The sequence below is a fragment of the Cetorhinus maximus genome, chromosome 17 (assembly GCF_964194155.1).
Source record: "Cetorhinus maximus chromosome 17, sCetMax3.hap1.1, whole genome shotgun sequence".
Classification (NCBI taxonomy): domain Eukaryota; kingdom Metazoa; phylum Chordata; class Chondrichthyes; order Lamniformes; family Cetorhinidae; genus Cetorhinus; species Cetorhinus maximus.
In genome coordinates this window covers 25,097,205-25,120,644 of record NC_135895.1, presented here as the reverse complement: position 1 = coordinate 25,120,644, position 23,440 = coordinate 25,097,205, and the positions used below count along the sequence as shown (strand labels likewise).

At 42.4% G+C, this 23,440-nt stretch overlaps 1 protein-coding gene across 3 annotated transcripts in view; it reads right to left on the bottom strand.

Moving 5' to 3' along the window:
• Positions 1-23,440, bottom strand: part of tie1 (tyrosine kinase with immunoglobulin-like and EGF-like domains 1) — a 93,032-nt gene that overhangs the window by 51,698 nt on the left and 17,894 nt on the right. For 2 of the 3 annotated variants that reach the window (XM_078560852.1, XM_078560854.1), the window contains exons 2-7: positions 14,284-14,577; positions 8,607-8,717; positions 7,174-7,329; positions 5,796-5,927; positions 2,702-2,842; positions 182-310 (exon numbers count right to left, since the gene is read on the bottom strand). In XM_078560852.1, coding sequence (XP_078416978.1) covers positions 182-310; positions 2,702-2,842; positions 5,796-5,927; positions 7,174-7,329; positions 8,607-8,717; positions 14,284-14,577 — 963 coding nt within the window. Of the gene's footprint in view, positions 1-181; positions 311-2,701; positions 2,843-5,795; positions 5,928-7,173; positions 7,330-8,606; positions 8,718-14,283; positions 14,615-23,440 lie in introns of all 3 variants that reach the window. The other variant, XM_078560853.1, reaches the window with a different exon arrangement.

Below are 23,440 nucleotides of genomic sequence, written 5' to 3'. Positions count from 1 at the left end.
CATATACTTTGGCTGATAACCCAAGATTAGGGTGAAAGAAAACCCATTTTGTAAAAACAATCTTACTTATTTCGGAACAAACAGCCATTCATCCCAGGAAAATAAATGCATGCACATATGCCGGCAAACACACATGCACACAATGATGCATATTCACATGCAAAGTCACACTGTCTGGTACCTGATTTCTCACAGTACTGGCCATGCCATCCAACTGGGCATTTGCAGCCATGGAACCGATCGCACGTTCCTCCATTTTGGCATTGGCACTTCAACCTACATTCTGGTCCATAGGTGTTAGGGCTACATTCTGTGAACATAATTTTAATCAGGTAGCTATCTACATCAGGCATTAAAATAAACAGGTGACTTAAACCGTAATCTCTAGATCAGTATAGATGTAGGTGTAGTACTTGAAGCTACTGAATGTTACAGGTAGGACAACATATATTTTGCAGTATATTACATAAAGGATTAAATTCAATGAATGTTGGAGTCCATATAGGATAACTTGTTGCTAAAATATTACAGATTAACATACAGCTAGTAGGGTACAGTTTATAGGAGAACATGCAGCTAATGGTCCATTACAGGATAATGGCTAGTTAGTAATACATTATATATTGGAAAATGCACAGTCTTTCACTGAATACAAGAAAACATTGAGCAAGTTGTGTATTTTACACAAGACATTACACAGCTCTTCTAGGTGTATGCTAGAATAATAAGTAGCTGTTACAACAAAGTGAAAGAGGTGAGAATTTCACTGCATGTTTGCACTTTCTTCATGAACTTGAACCTTACAATTGTGAATTTATTTATGATAATTTTATGAATGGACTGCTGTAGTATTTGCTCAAATAAATTTAACAGAATACAGACAGTTAGGAAGCTGCACGTCTTTCTCCAAAGGCTGAACAAAGTAAACTGTTTAAAGACTGTTTAAAATGCTCAGCCTATGAACACCTAGATAGCTGTTATTTACCCAGCCAATTAGCGGAGTGAGACAGCAAGATACTAAGTGGAAACTTGCTAAACTGGGTGGCTTTATGTTTGGCAGAACATAGGTACCCAGAGACTGAATACAGTTAACAATGCAACATCTTCCACTAATTAGATGATATTCAAGCCTCTGAATGCCTGATTCGTTTCATTAGTTGAGTAAAACAGTGAGGAGTTACCTGGGGCAGCTGGCTAAACTGATGGCATTTTGTTCAGCCAAGCAAGAGAGAATCAGGGGTTGATCACAATGAACATTCTAAAAGCAGTCATCAAGTTAGAAATAAAATTTCAAATATAAACTTAGCATTCTGCCAAAAAAAAAATATATATAGCTGAAAAGTAAGCCCCACATCCCATTGCACTGCTCAGCTATGTAAGACACCAGTGAGCGGTTTCAAGCTTTGAATTAACGGGACCAGTTTCAATTCGTAGCTAACTGGTGTTATACTCCATGAAACTTGATGATGGAAATTGTGGGAGAGGGTGCTTCATGCTTGTGAAGAGCAGTGGCTTGGGGTGAATGATACAAATGTGAGAAGGGGTAATTATTTTGGAGATTACCCTGAGGCTCAGAATATGGAACTTTCCCTGATGAATCTGTTAGCTTGTATGAGGCCATTGGAATTTGAGTTCACTCTATTCATCTCTTTCTTGTAGTTTGCCCACAAGACAACCATGACCGAGCCTTAACGGTAATTCACCAACCACAAGTAGTTAGGGGCATTTTGAGGATGTGAAAGGCATTATATAAATGCAGTTTTTTTTCTGTTATCTTCGCATTTGTTAAGGGTGGTGGCAGAGGAAGAAAGCTCCCTCTTGCATTTCATTGTAAAGAGGGAAATTTTAAACAAATCCGAGGGAGTTAATTCCTGAATGAATCGGGGAGCTGGCTCTCAAACTGGGATTTTCAGGCCCCTGGGAATCCATAGAGACTCTGCAAAGGATTCACAAAATAATGTGAAAGGGAGCAGATTGTAGCCGCTGTACATGCAGTGCAGATCGGGCTGACGATCACACCTAGCAAGGGAAGGTGCATGAAGGAACACCGGGAGTGGCATAAAAGTAAATATCTGTTTTTGTGAAAGCACTATTCAAACGCTCTTTATGTGCAGCACTTTCATATTGTAGTTATTATATCGGGCAGAATGTTGCCTTTGTCGGGCAGGCTTGGCGGGGGCAGACGGGGCCGGTCAGGAAGCTGACGACCGTCCGCAATCGGGGCCAGACCGTGATTTCATGCTGGTGGGCCAGTTAAGGCCTGCCCAGTGGGAGACATGAGCAGCAGTGCTCAGCGCTGCTTGGGCGGAGGGGGGGGTGGGAGTGCCTCGGGGGGATGAACATTTTTAAAAATTAGAAATAAAGATTTTAGATTTTAGAAATGTTATAAAACATGTCCCCTCATGTGACTCATCCATTTGAAAAGGGGTCCTTCAACGAAAAAAGGTAGGGAAAAGGGAAAATCTACCCTTTGGTGTTCTAGGGGCGAAGCAAGATGAGTGTTAAGTGCCATAGCTGTACTTGAACTCAGAATGTTGTTGTCTGATCGCATTTTTATGATGCAATTACCCAATTCCAGGTCTTCACTTTTATACATTCCTTGATCACGGGCATAACATTTAATGATACATTTTAGTTTTGTCCACCACATAATAAGGTTTCATGGCATCTCTATGAATTGGATGTTGTTACACATACAAACCTTCACTGCATTTCTGCCCACGCCAACCTGTAGCACATGAGCACCCATAGGGATCGGGCAGGCAAAACCTATACTCGCTGCAGCTCCTCTGGCGCTTACAGTCTTCCTGGCAATTGCGGCCAAATTTTCCTTTTTCACAGACTAAAAACCAGATAATGATCTGTTAAGATTCTGAAACTTGTACGGCCATTAATCATCAAATACACGCGAGCTGATTTTTTTTTAACCCATTTAGCGCCTCACTTCTGCAGGTGTTGATTTGCTCACCACCCTGGAGATCTTTAGACCCAGCAAAACCTTATACTCTCCATCCTGTTCATCCCTCCTGCGATGACCATAAGACCATAAGACATAGGAGCAGAAATTAGGCCATTCGGCCCATCGAGTCTGCTCTGCCATTCAATCATGGCTGATAAGTTTCTCAGCCCCATTCTGCTGCCTTCTCACCGTAACCTTTGATCCCCTCACCAATCAAGAACCTATCTATCTCAGTCTTAAATACACTCAATGACCTGGCCTCCACAGCCTTCTGTGGCAATGAATTCCATAGATTCACCACTCTCTGGCTAAAGAAGTTTCTCCTCATCTCTGTTCTAAAAGGTCTTCCCTTTACTCTGAGGCTGTGCCCTCGGGTCCTAGTCTCTCCTACTAATGGAAACTCTTCCCCACGTCCACTTTATCCAGGCCTTTCAGTATTCTGTAAGTTTCAATCAGATCCCCCCTCATCCTTCTAAACTCCATCAAGTATAGACCCAGAGTCCTCAAACGATGGCCCCCATATTCGTTCCCTCAAGCTCTGGTGGTGCAACGTTGAAAATATCTGGCACACAGCTGGTTTAGCCATCACCAGATCTGGCTGGACCACATCAAGCACAAATGGGCTTCACTTTCCTCTGCCGAAACTATTCCAGGCTCAAAAATTATCCAACTTCTTCTCTCCATTGAACTTATTTCCTCCATTAACAGTCATCTCTTTATACTCCTCTCCCCCGCACACTAGACCCTCACCTTCAATAACAAATTCAAAGTGCTCATCAACTTGTTTGTCACTAAAATCGAGGCCCACTGTTCAGCTGCCTCTGTGACTCTCCTAAATTTTCCTTTTCCACTAAGCCAAATGCGCCCCCATCCTTTTCCTACTCCAGTCCTGAACCCCAGTATCTAAGTAGTTTCTCTCCCATCTGCCCTTATGCCCCCTCCAAGGTCCTCTTGCCCTTAAGACCACCACCTCGAAGTTCTCCTCCACGCCACTCACCATCCTGACTTGGGAATATATTCCCGTTCCTTCACTATCCTGGAACTCTCTTCCTAACAGCACGGTGGGTGTACCTACACCACAGAGACTGCAGCGATTCAAGGCAGCAGCTCACCACCACTTTCTTAAGGGAAATTAGGGATGGGCGATAAATTCTGGCCCAGCCAGCGACACTCACATCTCATAAATGAATTTTAACAAAAGACCTGTCCCTTATTCTCGTGATCTCATTCCCATTAAACTGCCAACCATGTGAGCTGACAATGTAAATTATCTCCTAGCTTTAGGTATTGTCCCCCCACCCTTCCCCCTTTCATTGCCTCCTCCTTGAAAACAAATATCCTTTATGATTCTGGTGCAAACCACCAATACATCTCTAACCTCATTTACTCCTTCAAAGTCTGCAAATGTGTCTAAGCCCATCTGTCTTGCAGCTCTATCACCAGTGAGATGTTTGCCCTGTCACAACACCAGAATGACACTAACCATCCTTCGTGACCACGCCTGTTCCCTCCTCAGCCCCCTTGAACTCTCTGCAGCCTCTGACACTGTCAAGCCCACAATCTTGCTCCAATCCTCTCCTCTGTAATCCAGCTCAGTGGGACTATCCCTACTTGGTTCCACTCCTAACTAGTGGATTTTAGTGACAGTATCTTCAGTGATTAATTAATTTCTCACCTATCCACAATTACCTCTGGAAACCCCCAAGGATCTAGCTTTGGCCCACTCCTCTTTTTCATCTACATGCTGCACCTTGATGACAACATGTGCACATGTGGGGCTTATGTTGGCAACATCTAGATCGAACCTTTCCCCCGCACTTTTAAACCTTACATGCCTGTGTGTTGCCAGACTGTTTGTCCGACATCCAGTATTGGTTAAGCTGAAATCCCCTTTAGCTAAACATGGGTAAAACTGAACACAACACATTGAGCCCCTAGCACAAGCTCAGTACCCTCGCCACTCACTCCCTTCCTCTCCCTGATCAATGTCTGCTGCTGATTTAGACTATTCACAACATCCATAATGTTTTCCACCTCTGTCTGCCCCAGTCTGTTTGCTACTGAATACCTTCATTCATGCCTTAGTCACCTTCACTCTTGGCTATTTCAATGCTTTTGTGGCTAAAACTCTGTTGCCCATATCTTGTCCTATTCTTTCCCCATCCCACAAAACACTCCATTCCCTTGACATTGTCCTCCTTTACATCCTCCTCCCTTTGTCCTGCCATTGGTAGCTGTGCTTTTACCCATCCAGGATCAAATCTCTGGCATTCTCTCCTTAAACCCCTCTGGCTCTCTGACCTCCTTAAAACCCACCACATTCACCAAGCACTTTCTCATTTCTTTTAATAACTTGTGATCCCTACTCATTCGAATGGCATTTGCACACATTTTAACCTTTCTGAACATTTACTGGTAAAATGATAAGATGAAAAGCTGTGCGTGATTGCTTTTACTCATGGAATGCTTCATCTCCTTGGTTACTGAATGATGGTAAATGTTTGTTAAGTAAATATACATGTGTGAAGTATATTGCCTACTTTGTGTGAAAGCTATTTCTCCACTAAATTAAGTGGATGTGGCGAAAGCATTGTTGCTGTAGCCACACCTATGCCCAATCAGTGATTTCTATTGAATACAGTTTTAGTTCTAGGGCTTGTAACTCTGTGGTTCAGTAGGTGAGTTTCAGTACTAAACATTCAAATTAATAGGTCAGTTGCTTAGCAAATATATGATGAATGGAATACATATCAAATGTGAACGCTGAGACAAGTTCCACATGGATAACTGATTTACAAAACCTCGTTCTGCAATATTAATAATTTTGTTTCCTCACCGATCTCACAGTTTTCTCCAGTAAAGCCTGGTCCACAGATACATTCCCCTGAGCCTTCATGACAGATTCCCCCATTCAGACAATCAGGGCAGTCCTTGTCACACGCTGTACCCCATTTCTTATCAGGGCAAGCTGTAACATAGCATGATAATGTAAGTACAGTATCAAATTAGTATTCAATAACAGTGTTTCAGTATTAGTGTCCAGTAACTATTGAGCCAAATACAGCTGACACTTGTGCAGCATTTTCTGGACACAGCCTGGTGAAATTTCAAAATTCCATTTTAAGCAATAAACAGCTTTTAAAGTATCCTTAGCAATTACTTAATTTCTCACCTACCCACTATTACCTCTAGAAACCCCCATGGATCTTTGGCCCATTCCTTCCCACATGCTTCCTTTCCTCTGCTTGTTATTTCACTTACACATTAGAGAGTATAAAACAAATTTCTTTCATTTTTACCTTATGTACAATAGTGTGTACTTAACACCTGGTCTTCAAAGCAGACTGGGTGAATTATTTTACCACTAAGAACTGCCCCACAAATTCACACAAATGAAAATTTAAAATTTGAGGACAAGTATCACTTAATATTCAGAGCTGCGATTTTCCCCACCTATTTTATAATTTAATTCAAGGCCAAAACTAACACTCTAGAGTTGTTCTGCCCATAATGAGTCTCCGAACTTTACACCTTTCACTCGATTGAGAAATTATTGCAGTTCACGGAGCATTTATCTGCATTGTAATTAAGGCAAATGATTCAGTGCAGCAAAGTAACATGAAGATGGTGGGATAGTTGTTGACAGATTGGGAAATTCATATTGATGTATGCACAGAATTTCTCATCTGCAGAAATGAATGCACCGGGGTATTTATTACAGCTGCAGAGTGACTTGTGGCTCAGTACTGGTTTGCACAGTAACTCTTACTGCAGACTCCAGCAGCCTCTGCTGGTGAAAACGTATGGAATTGTGAAGAGACAAGTCTCAGTTGTTACTTCATTGCTTGCTCTGAGGTAAATGTGATCTTTTTGATGATCTGACAATACGTTGTTTTTTTTTTACCTTTGTGGTGTTTTATAAGTTTTAGACCTGAGCCTCTGAAGGAATGTGATATCATGCCATTGTTACAGCACAATGCATAAATTGTTGCACATTTAAGCTTGTGAAAAGTCCTACTTAAGTAACAACCTTTTCATTTAACTCTTTTAAAAAAATTATAGTCTCAGTTTTTTTCTTGTACTGTGAGAGATTATAGGAATGCATATTTGCGACTATGTGAACTATCACTTACATCTATTAGACTGATGCCGTGACTTGTCTCTACCAGTGTGAAACTATCCCATTTTTCTGCCAAATTCAAACAAGGCCTTACCTCGAACAATAAGCCTGAAGTAAGCTCCTTTCAGAAAAACCCCGCTGAGCGTTGTCGTGCTATAAACACAGGTGTGCGAAGGAGTCGCATTTTCGATCTTCAAGGAAACAGTCCCATTCTCAATTTCATTAACATGAATTGTACTGTAGTAGGTACCTAATGTAATAACACAAGTGCTTTATTCATCTTCAAGGCTTGTCAAGAATTCAGTAAGACAGACAAAGAGGGAGAGGTAGATTGGAACAGTGAGACAGAAGGAAAGGGACAAATTTTCAGCGGCATCAAAACATTGGAATAACATGAAAAAAAGACCAAGGTCCATTAGTTAGTCTTCTACCATTCTGGCAATTCAGGATGCCATAATAATTGAATTGCTGACTAACAGAAATTGATCTCTATTAGTTTGCCTGCAACAGGCAGCCGTGATGCAAGGAAACCCCCTCCACTCAGTAGCGGGGAGCTTTGGGAATTGTATGCCTGGGGTCACCTTTCCCCCACCGAGCATGCTTCACTCACCACGTCGGGCAGGATTTAGTTCCTGTCACAGAGATCCCCCATCGGTTGGAAAACTCATGTGAACCTCGCATCGCTTCTGTCTGGGAAGCCCAGCTCTATTTAAGAGCAATCAGGCACTTAATTGGCCAGCGTCAGGCCTCCCGCACGATCAAGCCCCCCCATCCCCGAGAACTGCCAGCCAATCAGAGGCCAGCATTGCTCCATTACCAACAGTGCCAGTGGGAGCGGTAGCTGCTGCTGCTAATGAACTGAGGCCTTCACCAGGGATCATCGCTGGATTCCTGGAGGTAGGTGAGTGGGGCAGAATGGGGGGCTGTGGGGAGGAGGTCACTGGCGAGGGGAGGGGGCCGGATGCAAGGGCAGGGGGCTGGATTTTTGCAGCATCCCCTTTCCCGATGGTCAGTCCCTCAATCAGGCATTTTGCCACTGAACAAGGGGACCCTCCCCAACGCCCAAGCCACTTTTAAGGAGGAGCAGGGGACCCGTGTGAGTCCTGTTAAATCCCTGAGCCACCATCTAATCCCCGTGGGCTCATGAGTAATTGGCTTTCAGTGGCACATTGACGAGCCTAATTTACATCCCATTGCCACTGGCTGGGATTCCCACGTCAGACCCTTCCTGCCCATTCCCCCCAACTAAATTAGGGACAGTTTTCCCAACATCAGGAATCAGACTCAGGTACTCCTGCCCAATTCTCTCGGGCCTCCCACTATCATTCGTGCTCTGGCAGGCTCCATTAAATTCCAGCCGTCATGTCTCAAATTGACCGTGCGTAATACCTACCTGCTACTGCCCTGAACATTATTTCCTCCTCTTGGCTACACCATCCGATTGGACTATCCGATTGCCACTCTTGATGCAGGAGAAGCTGACACACAGCTGGACAGAGAGTTCAAGAGCAGGATTATTTTACTCACCGTTACACTTCCACATGACATCCTCATTCACTGCATTCAGTCTTTGGACTACAAGCAGAGCTGTTTCACCCTTGTTCACCGTTGTTGTAAGCTTGCTGGGGTAGAATTCAGCTGGAAATTCAAGATAAAATAACTTTAATATTGAAACAAAAATGTCCTGACTCAGCAGTGGAAAAGCCACAGACAATGATAGTGACAGCGGAGGATGATTTACCAAATTACTATTGAGGGCACTGCAGGACTCACCAAACACTGACATGGCTACTAATGATGGAGGAGGAGTTGTCAAATGCTGAAACAACTGGTCATGGCGGAGGAAGAGTTACCAGATACAATTACGGCTAGTGATGGAGGTTGGGAGTAATCAAACACAGATATTCCTAGTGGTGGTTAAAGAAGGATGATCAACCAGAGGTCGGCACATGCATGAGTATGGCGGTATAATGGTTATGTGACTGGATTTGTAATCTAGAGGCCTGGGCTAATGAGAAATGTATGGAAATCTCACCACGGCAGCTGGGGAATTTAAATTCGGTTGTTGAATAAATGTAGAATAAAAGGCTAATATCAGTAATGGTAACCATGAAAATTATTGGACTGTAAAAAAAAATCTGGCTCAGTTAAGTCCTTTAGAGAAGGAAGTCTTTTGTCCTTACCAGAATCAAAGCAATGTGGTTGACTCTTAAGTGCCTTTGGGAAGGGCAGCGACGAATCTTATAAATATAAAAGGCACTGCTTAAGACTGAGGAAGAGGAACGATCCAATGTTAATATTATTAGTGACAGAGGAGGTCAAACACAGACATCCCTAACATTGATAGAAGAGGATTTACCAAACGCAGAATTACCAGATGAAGATGTTACCATTGATGGTAGAGAAGAAGTTACAAAACACAGACAGAGACAGAAGAGTCATCTCCTCTAGTGTCCTTGCAGAAATCAGGCAGATAATTTATCAATAGTTGGACAAAGTTATCTTAGGAATTTGCCTTAGGAATATTATCTCAGGAATATTATCTAGGAATTACCTTGATTGGACTGGATACATTACAGAACGATAAGGGACAGCTGAGTTATGAAGTGATACTATGATTGGTGTATGCATACAGGGCCAGTGCAACCAACAGGCGGTCACCTGGAGCAGAAAAACTTGGAGGGTGGCAAAAAAACGGAATGAACTATTCATGAAACTACACAAATAAACAAACAGGCTTCAGCAGTGGAAATAAAAGGTCTAGATCTATTGATTTCCATCCACATATACTGACATGCATATAGATTTCCATGTATCTACATGGCAATCTTTCCCAAAATTTCATATTATGCTCCTCATTCTGTTTATGAGACAATTTTACAAATTTGTACATCTACATGGCTATTCCAAAACTGCAAACCAGTAAATAATAGCAAAGAGCATAATTTAATCTAGCTCACTCCACTGTAATGATTATTGATTGTTTAAATTGCACATAAAATCATCTAGTAACTGTTGCAGGAACACAGTATGACATCATGAGAGCCACATTACACATCATAATGTGCATTTCTTCTAGTATATATACTGTGAAAAGTGTAGAACAATGAGAATGTAAAATCAGTATTATAATATTTTTCATATAAAATAAATCTGTAATTGTGAATGCAGAATTTTAATCCATATTATTGCACAATGTTAATTTTTGAAAATTAATTATGGTTGGGTGGGGAGTGGGGGGTGCTACTGAAGGGCATCTAATACTTATGCACCAGCCCTGTATGTAAAGAAGCTACATAAATGCAGGAGTTGCGCCTCAGCACTGGAGGGGGCTCAAGTAACCTGCTACATAGAGAAGGAGTCACAGATTAATCGGAATACTAAGAACCAATCTGTATAACACACAAATTTGGAAAGTTTTCAGTTATTATTTTTAGAATGTTATTAAATACTATCTGATCAGTTCAGACGCCATAAGATAATGCAGCATGGATTTAAACATAGAAATAGAAATTTAAAAAGAATCTTTATTAAAGACTGGTTGTGAGGCTTGCCAAAAATGATAGCTCACAAAATGAATTATAAATTAGCTATCTGAACTGAAAATCTATTTATCAATAAATTATAGAAGATAACGGTGAATGGACAATGCCATCTTGGGAGCAGAAAAAAATGGAATTTCATTGGAACCATCCTCATCTGCTGCTGTTCACATCTTTGGTAAAATAATTTCGAGGGGTTTTTCTGGCAACATTATGAGGCAAGATGCTGAAAAAAAGTTTTGATGTCCAATGGCGTGTGACAGAGACTGACAACATTCAAAAGGTATTAAGGTATTTGAACAATGATGGAACTCAAAAAAGGTGAGTTTAATGTGGTGGCCAAAGGCAAAAGTCCTCCCTCAATGAACAACACCAAACAAAACCAGACATCATCTTATAGCTATTTTTTAGAGTACCTGTACAATATGGCTGCTGCATTTTAGCATATAACAGTGGATTCTTTGGATTCTGAGAGATGGACATTCTGAGCGACGTGATTGAGATCTAACAGAATTTAAAGCTGTAATAATTGGGCATATGGCTGTTTAATTGATGAGTATATTCCAGGCAGACAGTGGTAAATTTTTGGGTACCAAAGGAATCAAGTGATACCGGCATAGGTCAGGAAGGTGGAGTTGATTTAATAGTTTAGTCATGGCCTTATTGAATTAAATAAAGAAACGGTAGCATAGTGTATGTTATGGGGCTAGCAATCTAGGGACATGGGCCAGGATTTTCTGGCCCCATCAGCGGGAGGCATCATCGGGACGGGAAAATTTGGAGAACGACAAAAAGTCAATTTACTCTTGGCCGCTCACCAAATTTTCCCACCCCAACCATGACGATACCCACTGCTGGTAGGACTGGAAAATCCCGCCAATGAGTTCTAATCCTACCATGGTAGCTGGGGAACTTGAATTCAGTTAATTCAATCTGGAATTAAAAAGGCAGTGTCAGTAATGTAATGACTGGATTGTCATAGAAACCTGCCTGGTTCATTCTTGCCCTTTAGGGAAGGAAATCCGCTGCCCTTACCTGGTCTGGCTGATATCTGACCTCAGACCCACAGCAATGTTTACTGTTTAACTGAAACTATCTAACAAACTGCTATGTTTGCTGACCTTCAAGAAGGTGGCTCACTACCACCTTCTCAAGGGGATTTATGGATGGGCAATTAACCGAGCGGGTTAATGACGCCCATATTCCATGAATGAGAAAGAATGGTAGAGCAGGCTTGAGTGGCTGAATGGCCTAATCCTACTCCTATTTCTTATGTTCTTAAGCACATTGCTCAGCATGGGTCAGCTTGGAGCTCAGTAACGGATCACTTTGATCACAATCTTGCAAACCCATTTATTTAGGTACACTAGTTATTCCAGTTTTCAGTCCTTTTTACCCTTTGTGCTCTTGCCTGCGAGTTTCAGACTGCTCTGGCCGGTGAGGCCTCGTGCCCTATGTGTTCGAGAGTATTTACATTTTGTGTTGCTATCTGGGCAGATCTAGTAGTGTGCCAAGGGTAATAAATAGAAAGCCCTTCTTTCCTTTGCTTTAGCTATTCGTTCCATCCTGTGACTCCACTGGATGCACCTGACTTCCACAAATGACAGAGGGATGCTACACCAGACCTTGTTTTAGACTTTAAATGCCAACCAATCTATTGAATAATAGATTAAGAGGATAGGTAGCAAAAACTTAACACATGCCTTAGAGTTGTTAAGCTTTGCTGTCTCATTTAACAAACTATATCATATTCACTTTTTTTACACAGTAATTCTTTCTCCATGTATTTGTCAACTGCAGGAATTTTTTTATCTTAACTAACATTCATTTGGAGTTCCAAATAGGCTATCTGCAAAGACTCCAATGAAATTAATTCGTTTGAAAAATCCAGGTTAATAATATCCCTAAAGCAATTACAGAGGCTTTGGTATCGACTTACATTCCAAAGGAGATGTCAATCAGACACAACCACAAATAAATCACACGGTGAACTTATCTGTGAATGGTTTTGAGATGGGCCTCGCGTTGTTTGCCCTCCCTGACTGAATTCAAGTTTCTGCAATGGAACTGAATATCAGGCAGTTTGTGTATAACAGGAAGCCTGTGTGATACCATTCGAAACAAATTTCTACCCCACTTACAAAAGAAAATAGTCATTTGGTAGTACAGAACTTGAGTATTGCTGAAAAAAGAGACATGGAGCAGAATCTTCGGGTCGGTGAGCTGGGGCAGGGCCCTCTTGCCGACACGTAAAATGACGCATGTCATACAGATCTTGAGTTCGGCGGGCGCGCACCAGAGACGGCTGCACGCCCGCTGAACTGTCAAAGGCCTATTAAGGCCATTTAAATAGTAATTGAACTAATTAACATAGCTGCCCGGCCAACCTTAAGGTTGGAGGGCAGGCGAAGAGCCCAGGCGGCCTTCGCATTTATCAAGAAACCTCATCCATGGGCGGGATGAGGTTTTATGAAGGCTTTTAAAGTTTTATAAAAATTTATAATAAAATTCATTGACATGTCCCAGCTCATGTGACACTGTCACATGAGGGAACATGTCTTAAAAAATTTTTTTTCTTTATTAAAATTTTCAAAAATAAAACTGATCTCCCTGAGGCAGCTCTTTGCCTCAGGGAGATTTCTGCGCTCTTTCGCGCGCATGCACAAAAGGTCCCGACTCAGCCTGCTCCCCCCACCCGCACGGGGAGTGCACAGCGCTTCCAGGTGCGTGTCACATTGGGCAGGCCTTAATTGGCCCGCCCATGTAAAATGGTGGCGCACAGCCGATCGCTGGCAACAATCGGCTACGCGCCCGCCCGCGCCTGCTCCCGTCCAACACCCCCCCAACGGGGAGAAAATTCTCCCCATGCTGTCAAAGCTTTTCACCTTGCGTTCATCAGGATAGCTCGCAAGAAATTACCAACTGTAAAGGAGGAACAACAATTAATACCGCATGAGAAGAGAGTGCTGATTCCCCTGTTACAGCTGGTAATTTCTTGCGAGCTATTCTGATGAGTGCAAGACAAAAGGTTTTGATAGCATGTTTCTTTTTTGAGCAATAAAAAAAGACTTGTATTTATATTGCATTTTCACAACCATTGGACATCTCAAAGTGCTTTATAGCCAATGAATTACTTTTGAAGAGTAGCCATAATTGCAATGTAGGAAATGCAGCAGCCAATTTGCATCCATCAAGCTCCTACAAACAGCAATATGATCACGACCAGTTATTCTGTTTTTGTGATACTGATTGACCAGGGCACCCAGGATAACTCCCTTGATCTTATTCAAGATAGTGCCATGGGAGCTTTCACATCCACCTGAGCAGGCAGATGGGGCCTTGGTTTAATGTCTGATTTGGAAGATGGCACCTCCAACAGTGCAGCATTTCCTCAGTAACACAATAGAGTGTCAGCCTTGATTTTTGCACTCAAGCCTTGGACTGGCACTTGAAGCCAGAACCTTAGGAATCAGAGGTAAGAGTGCTACCAACTGAGCCATGGCTGACAAAGCGCCCAATTGAGTTCAACTGGGCCGTGATTTCCCTAATTGAAACTCTTTTAGAACTCCTTATGTGCCAAGGCGGAATTGAAGGCTCCAATATTAAATTAAAACTTAGACAAAGCGCTTTGTTTCTGTCAAGGCTGTTGTTCCAAATATTACCTTTATTGCTGTTAATAATTGTCACAATGTGAGTTTTCTCTGTTTGTCGTCTTCCTTCACAGTAGTAGATTCCCACCTGCTCCCAGTCCTTACTGGAGCCTATTGCCTGGATGCCATTGTGCCTGCTAGAGTCGCTTACATAATTGAAATTATGTTTCTTCATTTGAAATATCGTACTGTCCTTTTCCATTTTAAGTTCAGGTCCATTGAAGCGACGCTCACCAGACACACAGGAAAGGGGAAACTTGTTCGAAGGATTGAGGTCAGTGATCAGGTAGAGGTCCAAAATTGCTCCTGGATGAAGAAAGCACAGAGAACAAATTTTCAGGATCTGAAAATTTACAATGAAAATCCCAATGAAGTTAGATTTCTTCCTCACAAAGTACACTTTGAAACTATTCACTTTGAAACTACACAGTTAAGTCCTATTCTGGATACTCCCTCTGCTGGAAGCTCATGTGCACTGTGTATCATTTTCAGCTATTCATGCACCATTTCAGAAGGGATTCAGGTCTGAAATACTGCTCGGCTGTTATAATCCTTTTAACTCCTGGAAGATATAGAAATTGTAGTAAACGTGTTTAAATTTATTCCACGGGTTCCAGGGCTTAACTCTATTTTCCTTCGCGAGCTGGCAAGGTATGAAGGGAGGTAGACCTCTCTACAATTCCAAAGAAGAGTTACATTGGACTCAAAATGTTAACTCTGTTTCTCTCTCTTCACGGATGCTGCTAGCCCCACTGGGCTTTTCCAGCACTTTCTGTTTTGATTTCCGACCTCCAGCATCTTCAGCACTTTGCTTTTATTCTCCCAGAAGGAATATCACAGCTCACTGCCCTTAGGTCCTAACATGGGAATGAGTCCCAATTTTTCTTAAGAAACTGAATTGTCATCTTTCCAACCCTCTCACTCAATGTTCCAAGTGGCTCGAATGTCTCCCCTGCATTAACATACCTAGCCATTCCCATCCCCTCATTACTGCATGGCCTTCCCAAAAGCAGCATTACTGCTGGCAGCAAGAACGCTAGCTTGTTGTAATCCAGAGGACTTGTCTTTTGTGTGTATATCTTCTAGTTGGCTTTTAGACAATGGAATCGAATGTTCCACAAGAAGGAGGCTGACACATTTCGCAGAGGAGGTGCGGCTGTGTTCTCATTTCCTACACCATCGCAATTCTGGAAAGATGTCTAGCTCATTTCCTCAACCTGCTTGTTTAAAAATAGCACCTTGTCAGAATGTTTATGTGAGTGAGGTAGAGCTATATGATGCACCTTTTGCTCACCTCAGTGCCAAAACTAGGTTGCATTAGGGACACATTCAATAAGAACCTACAGGAATCTGCAAGGCTTAGCTGAGGTAAGGCCTAATATTGAAGACCTTCATCAATTTTCACTTGGAATAAATGTTAAATGATGTGCGCAACACAAATACCGACATTTATTTTGTGTCAGCTCAATGACAATCTGTTGCCCAGTACATAAAAACCATACGGTTAGCAATTCAATCCCTTTCCATTAAATGGAATAATATGAGATCAGGGTTTAAACTGGATATATAGATAAATCACTACATGTTGTTTTCAAATATTCTATTATTACTGATGATAATTTCATTGATAACTGAAAAAACTTTTTTCAAATTAAATTAACACAAACGGATTCAGTTTATATTTTCTCTCAATTAGGGAGCACTGATTGTACGCGGCGAGGATGCTGTCGACACAACATTAACATTCCCACTTTTGTGGCAAGTGCTACAACCTGATATTCAATCCCCTGTGGTGTCATACATGGGGAGTCAGGACCAAGTGCAGTATTTAGGTCAAGCATGGTTAGAAAGCAAGGGGATAATGGACTCAGGATGGGGAAGGAGGAATGGGAAGAGGAAAAGGAAGGAGGGTGTGGAGAAAAAAAGGAAGAGAAGAGGAAGGAAGGAGTTGGGGAGGGGAGTTTGGTGAAGGGGGAAGGATGAGAAGCGAGAGAGCTGAGGAGGGGTTAGGAGAGTTACCAGTTTGCAAACTGAAGTGTCAAGAATCATCTCAATGGGGTGGGGGCAAGGAGCGGAAAAGTGAGTGAGTCTTCAGAAACAGGTCAGAACTTTGATATAGCTAGGGTGAGGGAAGGATGCTGTTACCTGTTAAGTTGTCCTTTGGAAACAGAGGCCCTAAGAATCAATTCAGCCTGTGATGGAGGGTGCTGTGCAGGCCTTTGGAAACAGGGGCGTTCAGCATTTTCTCTCTCTTACACTACAAAGCTGTGAAGGAGCTGCAATCAGAATCCAGTTCTGGATTAGCCTAGCTCCTCTAAAGAGAGGAGTGATCAATGGGGTGAGTGTTGATTACTCCTTATTACTTTGATTACAGAATCCTGAAAGGAAAAACCTCGCTCACAATTGTCTCTGACAATTAACTTCATTTATTGTCAAAATATTTACTTAAAGACTCAGAGCAGCACACACATGCCAGTTTTGTGTCTAGAGAATTATGTGTAAAGTGTTTCCCAGGATTCAGGAGTGATTGACTATCCAGGCTGTTCAAGGTAGCTCCTCATTGATAGCTAAAGTTCCTAACTAAGTTTTGGTTTTTGCTTTATATCTCATTTTCACAATTTTGAAAATAAGCATACATTGTCTAATTCTTGCTGAGTTTAACTGTGTTGGGAGGTTTATGACCCTTAGGTCATTAAAGAGATTGCTGAACATACACAACCAGACAGGCATATGTCCTGTTCCATTGTCTAAAATTTCATCCAGCTCCAACGTTATTATCCCAGTGTTATTCTGATTAAAATATAAGATCTGCAATCTTAAATCAATTCTGCCAACATTAATTGTTTTGTCTTTGTTCTATATTCAAACAATTTAAAACATATCTATATTCATATGATGGGGGCTGTGGCGAAAGCACGACCTCAGTGGATCTCTTTCCACCTCCTCCTGCAGTTAGTCATGTTTCCACTCACTCCCTCAACCCCAGCCGACTGCCTACCCCTTAACTTTCCCATTATCACATTGCCTTCTAAGCACCTTCCCAATCCCAATAATAATCCTACCTCCTCCCCTTTGAATTATCTGCTCAATCCTGTATCCTACCCTTCCCCCTTTGCTCTTATGTCACTCATTTCACCTTTAACCCAGGATCCTCCATTCATTATACCCCACCCACCCCCACCTCCGAGCAAAGGCTAGGCACTCCATCGCTGTCAAAGTTTTTCCCTTTCTCCTAGCTACCTCCTTTCATTTCCCTTAGAAGGACACTTGCATGTTTTCAAATTTATTTTCTTTCTGTCTCTCTCTCCTCTACTATTCCTCACTTTTTCGCACTCTCTGAAGTAGACCTTGACTTTGTGAGATAGTGTAAAATGGGCGATAGTGAGTCACTGCTTCAGAAGTAAAGATGGGGAGAAATCTAAAAGAAGGTGCTAATTGTGTCACCCGCTTACTAAAGACAAGATTGTCCCTCTATCTCATAGGTACTGCTATCTAAAAAAGTTTGAACTATCAACAAAACACAACTGGATAATTAGTTGGCTTTCTACAACTTTTTTAAAAATTCTCTCTTAATACATTTTCTGAAGTAAATAGAACAGAAAACAGAAGCTACAGGAGGTTTGTCATTGGAATTCTAACATTGTTCTCATTCTCTTATTCAGATACGTGTGCCTAGTCTCCCTTTAAAAAATAATTCAATATAAATTTACTTCAATGAATTTAAATTTATTCTCTTGTTTAACACAATTCTTAAAAGAAAATGATAAAGACAAATATCATGCTAATACTCAATGATACTGAAGCATCCTGAGGAAAGTAGTGCAAATACTCTAACTGTACAGTAGCAATTTAGAGTTACAGCTCTGGACTAAGATATCAGCCAGAAAATTGGTTTCCACTCACAGTGTGATTCCTGCACCAGAATGGCATAGGCCCAAGGCCCATATTGGGTTTTGGGCTTCATGTATGTGCAAAAAAGAGCTGCAGACACTTTTTAAAAATTCATTCACGGGATGTGGGCTTCACTGGCTGGGCCAGCATTTATTGCCCATCCCTAGTTGCCCTTGAGAAGGTGGTGTGGAGCTGTCTCCTTGAACCGCTGCAGTCCGTGTGGTGTTGGTACACCCACAGTGCTGTTAGGAAGGGAGTTCCAGGATTTTGACCCAGCGACAGTGAAGGAACGATGATATATTTCCAAGTCAGGACAATGAGCGACTTTTTGGGAACTTCCAGGTGATGGTGTTCCCATGTATCTGCTGCCCTTGTTCTCCTAGATAGTAGTGGTCGTGGGTTTGGAAGGTGCTGTCAAAGGAGCCTTGGCGAATTCTTGCAGTGCATCTTGTAGATGGTACACACTGCTGCCACTGTGCGTCGGTGATGGAGGGAGTGAATGTTTGTGGATGTGGTGCCAATCAAGCGGGCTGCTTTGTACTGGATAGTGTTAAGCTTCTTGAGTGTGGGGAGCTGCACTCATCCAGGCAAGTGGGGAGTATTCCATCACACTCCTGACTTGTGCCTTGGAGATGGTGGACAGGCTTTGGGGTGTCAGGAGGCGAGTCACCTGCCGCAGGATTCCTAGTCTCTGAGCTGCTCTTGTAGCCACAGTAGTTATATGGCTAGTCCAGTTTAGCCTCTGGTTAATGATAACATGGAGATGTTAATAGTGGAGGATTCAGTGATGGTAATGCCACTGAACATCAAGGGGTGATGGTTGGATTCTCTCTTGTTTGAGATGGTCATTGCCCGACACTTGTGTGGCGCGAATGTTACTTGCCACTTGTCAGCTGGGCATTCTCATTCATGCAGCTCACCAGGAAGGAGCATTTCAATTTTGTATCTTCATTGCTGGCAGAGACCCTCAAGTAGAGTCTGAAGCGTGGGGGTGACAGGAGAACATGTTGGCTGGAAAAGGGGTGCAGTGATTGGGATAGGTAGGGGCTGAGAGGGTACGGGTAATGATCTTCAGAGTTGCAATGGAAATGAAAGGAGCACTTAAGCTCTTCCCGATTCCACAGGGTGAATTTTACAAGAATGTGTATTCCTCAGCAACTTTAAAACAGGCTGCTCCGCAGTGACAATATGCTGGGGTGACCTTACCAAGGGAAGGATGGGACTTCTGCCCCTCAGGGACAGGAAGTAAAGCTCTCAAGAACTGCCAGCCAATCGGATCGGCTGACAGCTGAGTCATCCCAGCAGCACCAGACTCAGTAGTGGCCGCTTCTGGGACTACACGGGAGCTCTGAGAAAAAGATCATAGATACTGGAATTTATGGTAAGTCCAGAATTTTTGGTCGGGGTGGGATCAGAGAATCTGACAAGAGAGGGGGGGGTGGTTTCAAGGGTGAGGGAATCGTGTTCGAGAGGCCATCGGGAAGGCACAAAAGGGAGGGTCCCATCTTGGGGAGATCCCCCCAAAGGAGGTAACCAACCCCCCTTCCTTCCCGCCTTTTATTCTGAGTTGGGAAAGTAGCGGCTGGCTACTTTCCTTCCACATTCTCTGCCCACCTTAATGGCAGTGGAAGCAGAAAGAGGCCCTTAAGTGGCCTTTAATTGGCAACCTAGGGGCCTCAATAGGCCTTAGGGCAGACACGCTGGCAGCACCTACTCGCTAATATGAGGGACAACTCAGGGGTGGGCAGGAAAGCGCTGGGCTAGTCACCCTCCAGCCTTCAGATATGCCAGTGGGGTGGGGTGGGGAGGGGTTGGCGTAATATTCCACCCACCCATATTCAGCTCAGTTTTCAAATGTATCTTTATGGTGGCCACCTCCAGCAGTTCTGTTTCAACTGGTGCAATATAGGAAGGTGACATTAGTCATGTTTTGTTCAACCCAGGGCAAACACATCTGGTAAAGTGGTATCAAGCAGGCATTAGTCCTGTTACTAACACATGTAAAAGCCAGGCATTTGTCACAAGGATGTGTGTTTTGAAGGTATGATTAATGATATTTTCACTGGCTGGATTTTAAACTGGAACCCCATACAGACAATCGGGTTCTTTTTAAAGAAACAGCCCAGACAGGCTGAGGTGCTACAAAGCACAATTTCCCATTCCACAAAGTTGGAATGAAGACTGACAATCAACCACCTGGGGAGCATGAAATACCCCTTCCACCAACTATTCACACCATACTGAGACTTTGCAAATGTTTCTGAGATGAGAAATCAAAATTCAATTACCTGTTCTGAAACAATAACTGCAGCAGACATGAACTAATCAAGCTCCCTCTGAACTAGCAAGGTATTTCAAGGGAACCCCTGTCAAGCAGGAGAGAGGCAGAAGTGAAAAGAAAGTGAAAAGCTGTACTGAAACAGGAGCTATGTGCCTTCTCTCTCTCTCTTTGGAAGTACACTCTGCCCAGTTTGCAAAATGACCACCCTGAGGAGAAAACGACTGCGAACCAAGATTTTTTTGCACCGTGAAAATCTGCTCCATACAACTGCATCCAGGAGAACAGTTAAGCTAAATGGCCACATTGTCGAATTACCACATTGAGGCCAATCAAGGACAGCTAATTGTATACTCTGTCTTTTCTTTCATGGTCTTTAAAATCCTTATAAGCCTATCCTCTTACTCTGCTATCTGTATTTGTGTGTGCATGGGCCCAGACGAATGTGTGTGACTGTATGAATGGTGTCGCATTTTCTTTTTTGTTAGCTCGGGAATAGTTTCAAAAAATTTATCTCGTTCTTTGTTTAACCTAAGAAAACCTTGAATTCTCTACAACCTCGACACTTAAATAGTGGGACTCTTATGGAATTGGTAAAGCACAGCCTCTCTAACTTCTTAAAGAAAAAACCCTGTTATGGTCAAACGAGGAGTGGGAGAACAGTGGGGTCATTTCACCACCCCCCCTCACCTGGTCGTAACAGATTTTACCCAGATGCAGCATCACCAAATCCCTAAGTCTAACCTCAGGCTTTTGAGAGAGGCTGAGGCCTTCAAGTGAAAACTTTAATGAAGGCATTAAAAAACACAAAAGACAATTAAATTGATAAATTGAGTCATGTTATTGTAGAATATGCCATTTTTCGATTTTAAAACATTTTGTGTGAGCCTTTACTTTGGACATTGAGTTTTCGGTTATTGCAGGAAATGGATTGGGGATTGAAAATAACCTCAGACAGCACTTTGAGAAAATTGTGGCCAGATTATGCAGTACTCTCATTCTAAAATAACAGCTGTGCGTTACACAGCATAAAACCTTTAATTTTGGATATGCCTATCATAGCATCACCTATGGGAGTAACAGGTACTGCAGGTACTTAGAATGAGTTTTCACTTAAATGCATATACCTTCTCATGCACAAATTTTAAGATATAATCGATGTACTGTACTGACAGTATTTCAAAATCTAGGAATGGGAAGAACCTCAGCCACCCCATTACTACCTATGGCCCTCCTGATTTCATATTCAGGTGAGCGCCTATGTAGACTAGCAGTCCAACAATCTGAAACAGGCTTAAGCTGCTAATCTTAGTAGTTCAGGGTCCCACGCCAGCAGTAAAGCCCAGAACAAAATTCAGCTATGCACAGTCAGAGATTGTGTCTCACAAGCTACACGTAGTTGTACCAGTTTTCGAGCACCCTCATTAGTGTTCCTTGAAGGGATTGCTGGAGGCCACAAAACCCCTCCAAAGTTTTATTTTGGTGGAGCCAGAAAGAGCCAGTTTACTCCTTGTTGTTCTACAAAAATATTGCTGATTATTGTCAACTGGGTCGTACCCCCTCAGTTTATCCTTTAATTCCACCCCACTCAGCCTCACCCCAATTGCTGGCTACATCCAACCTGAGGGCTGTTTGGCATTGGACCTAGCCAAGGTTGTACGCCCCCAGTGCGTGAGCTACACCAAAACACATCGTTTCCAATCCTCCTGGATTATCCTGGAGTCCTGAAGAATTAGAGACTCATCTCCTGGACACTGCTACGCGCAGCCCAGGAGAGAAATCATGGGGCATTAAAAAGATTTTTTTTCTTCAACTTTTCTTTGAACATTTTTGTTTATTATTATTGGCATCCATCCATCTCAGGAGACAATGGACTGCGCAAAGGGTGTATGTCACCTTTGTTTCGGGCATAAACATATTGAGATGGGGGAGAAAACGGCTTGACTGAAAGCAATGATTGAAGTTAGGAAGTCATATGATGAATCCTCCTGGAAAATTTTCCACCAAAATTGGGAACACTATCGGGACAACTGTTTGGTGCCTGATGCCGGCAGAGAAAGGCGTGCAAGGTAGTCACTCCACATGACTCTCGATGAAATGTCATGTGTTCAATTCTCAACCTTATCACATTTGAAATGAATTTTTCACCAGCTAATTAACAATTCACCAACCAGTGAATTTCCATATTCCCTCGTGATTTGTCCCCCTAGTCTTTCCATCATTTTTCAGCTACCACTGTTCGATTGTTTTTGAACTCTCTCTGCTTTAAGGAACATATCTCTAGTATTTCCAACTGTCTCATCATGACTAAATTCTCCCATTCCTAGTGTCACTGTAATGAATCCACTGTGCAAGTTTTCCATAAAATATCCAAAACACACAATACTTCTAGCATGACTAATCAATGTCCTACACAAATTCATCATTGTTTCCTTGTTTCTGTATTGAGTGTGCTGCACATTGAACAAGAATCCTCTTTGCCTTTTCATGACATTTTCCTCATCCAATTCCCTTTTTAAAGATCCATCTATTTGCATCCCTCAAATTCTCTGTTCTGCTAGGGTCCAATTATGGAATTCCTCATTTTTCTGAAATTTCATGTCATCTGGAAGTTTCCTGCGCTTTTCTATCCCCTGACTTATTATCAGAAAATTCTGGTGTTATTTCCTCGCTGAGTATCCAAATTATTTATTTATATGGAGAGCAAGAGGGACACCAGCAGAACCTGGGCTCACTGCCAGCTCCACCTTGTTAATATGAGAAACATCTTTTATTCCTGTTCATTGTTGTCAACCCTCTGTCCGAGGCTCCATTTTATCTTTAATAGCAACGTGCAGGGTTACGGGGAAAAGGCAGGAGATTGGCACTAAGTTAAAATGCTCAGAGAGCCGGTGCAGACATGATGGGCTGAATGGCCTCCTTCTACATTGTAACAATTCTGTGATTCTGAGATTAAGGGGCAACGTTGACAGCATGGGCTTTCATCTTTGAAACAAGTGT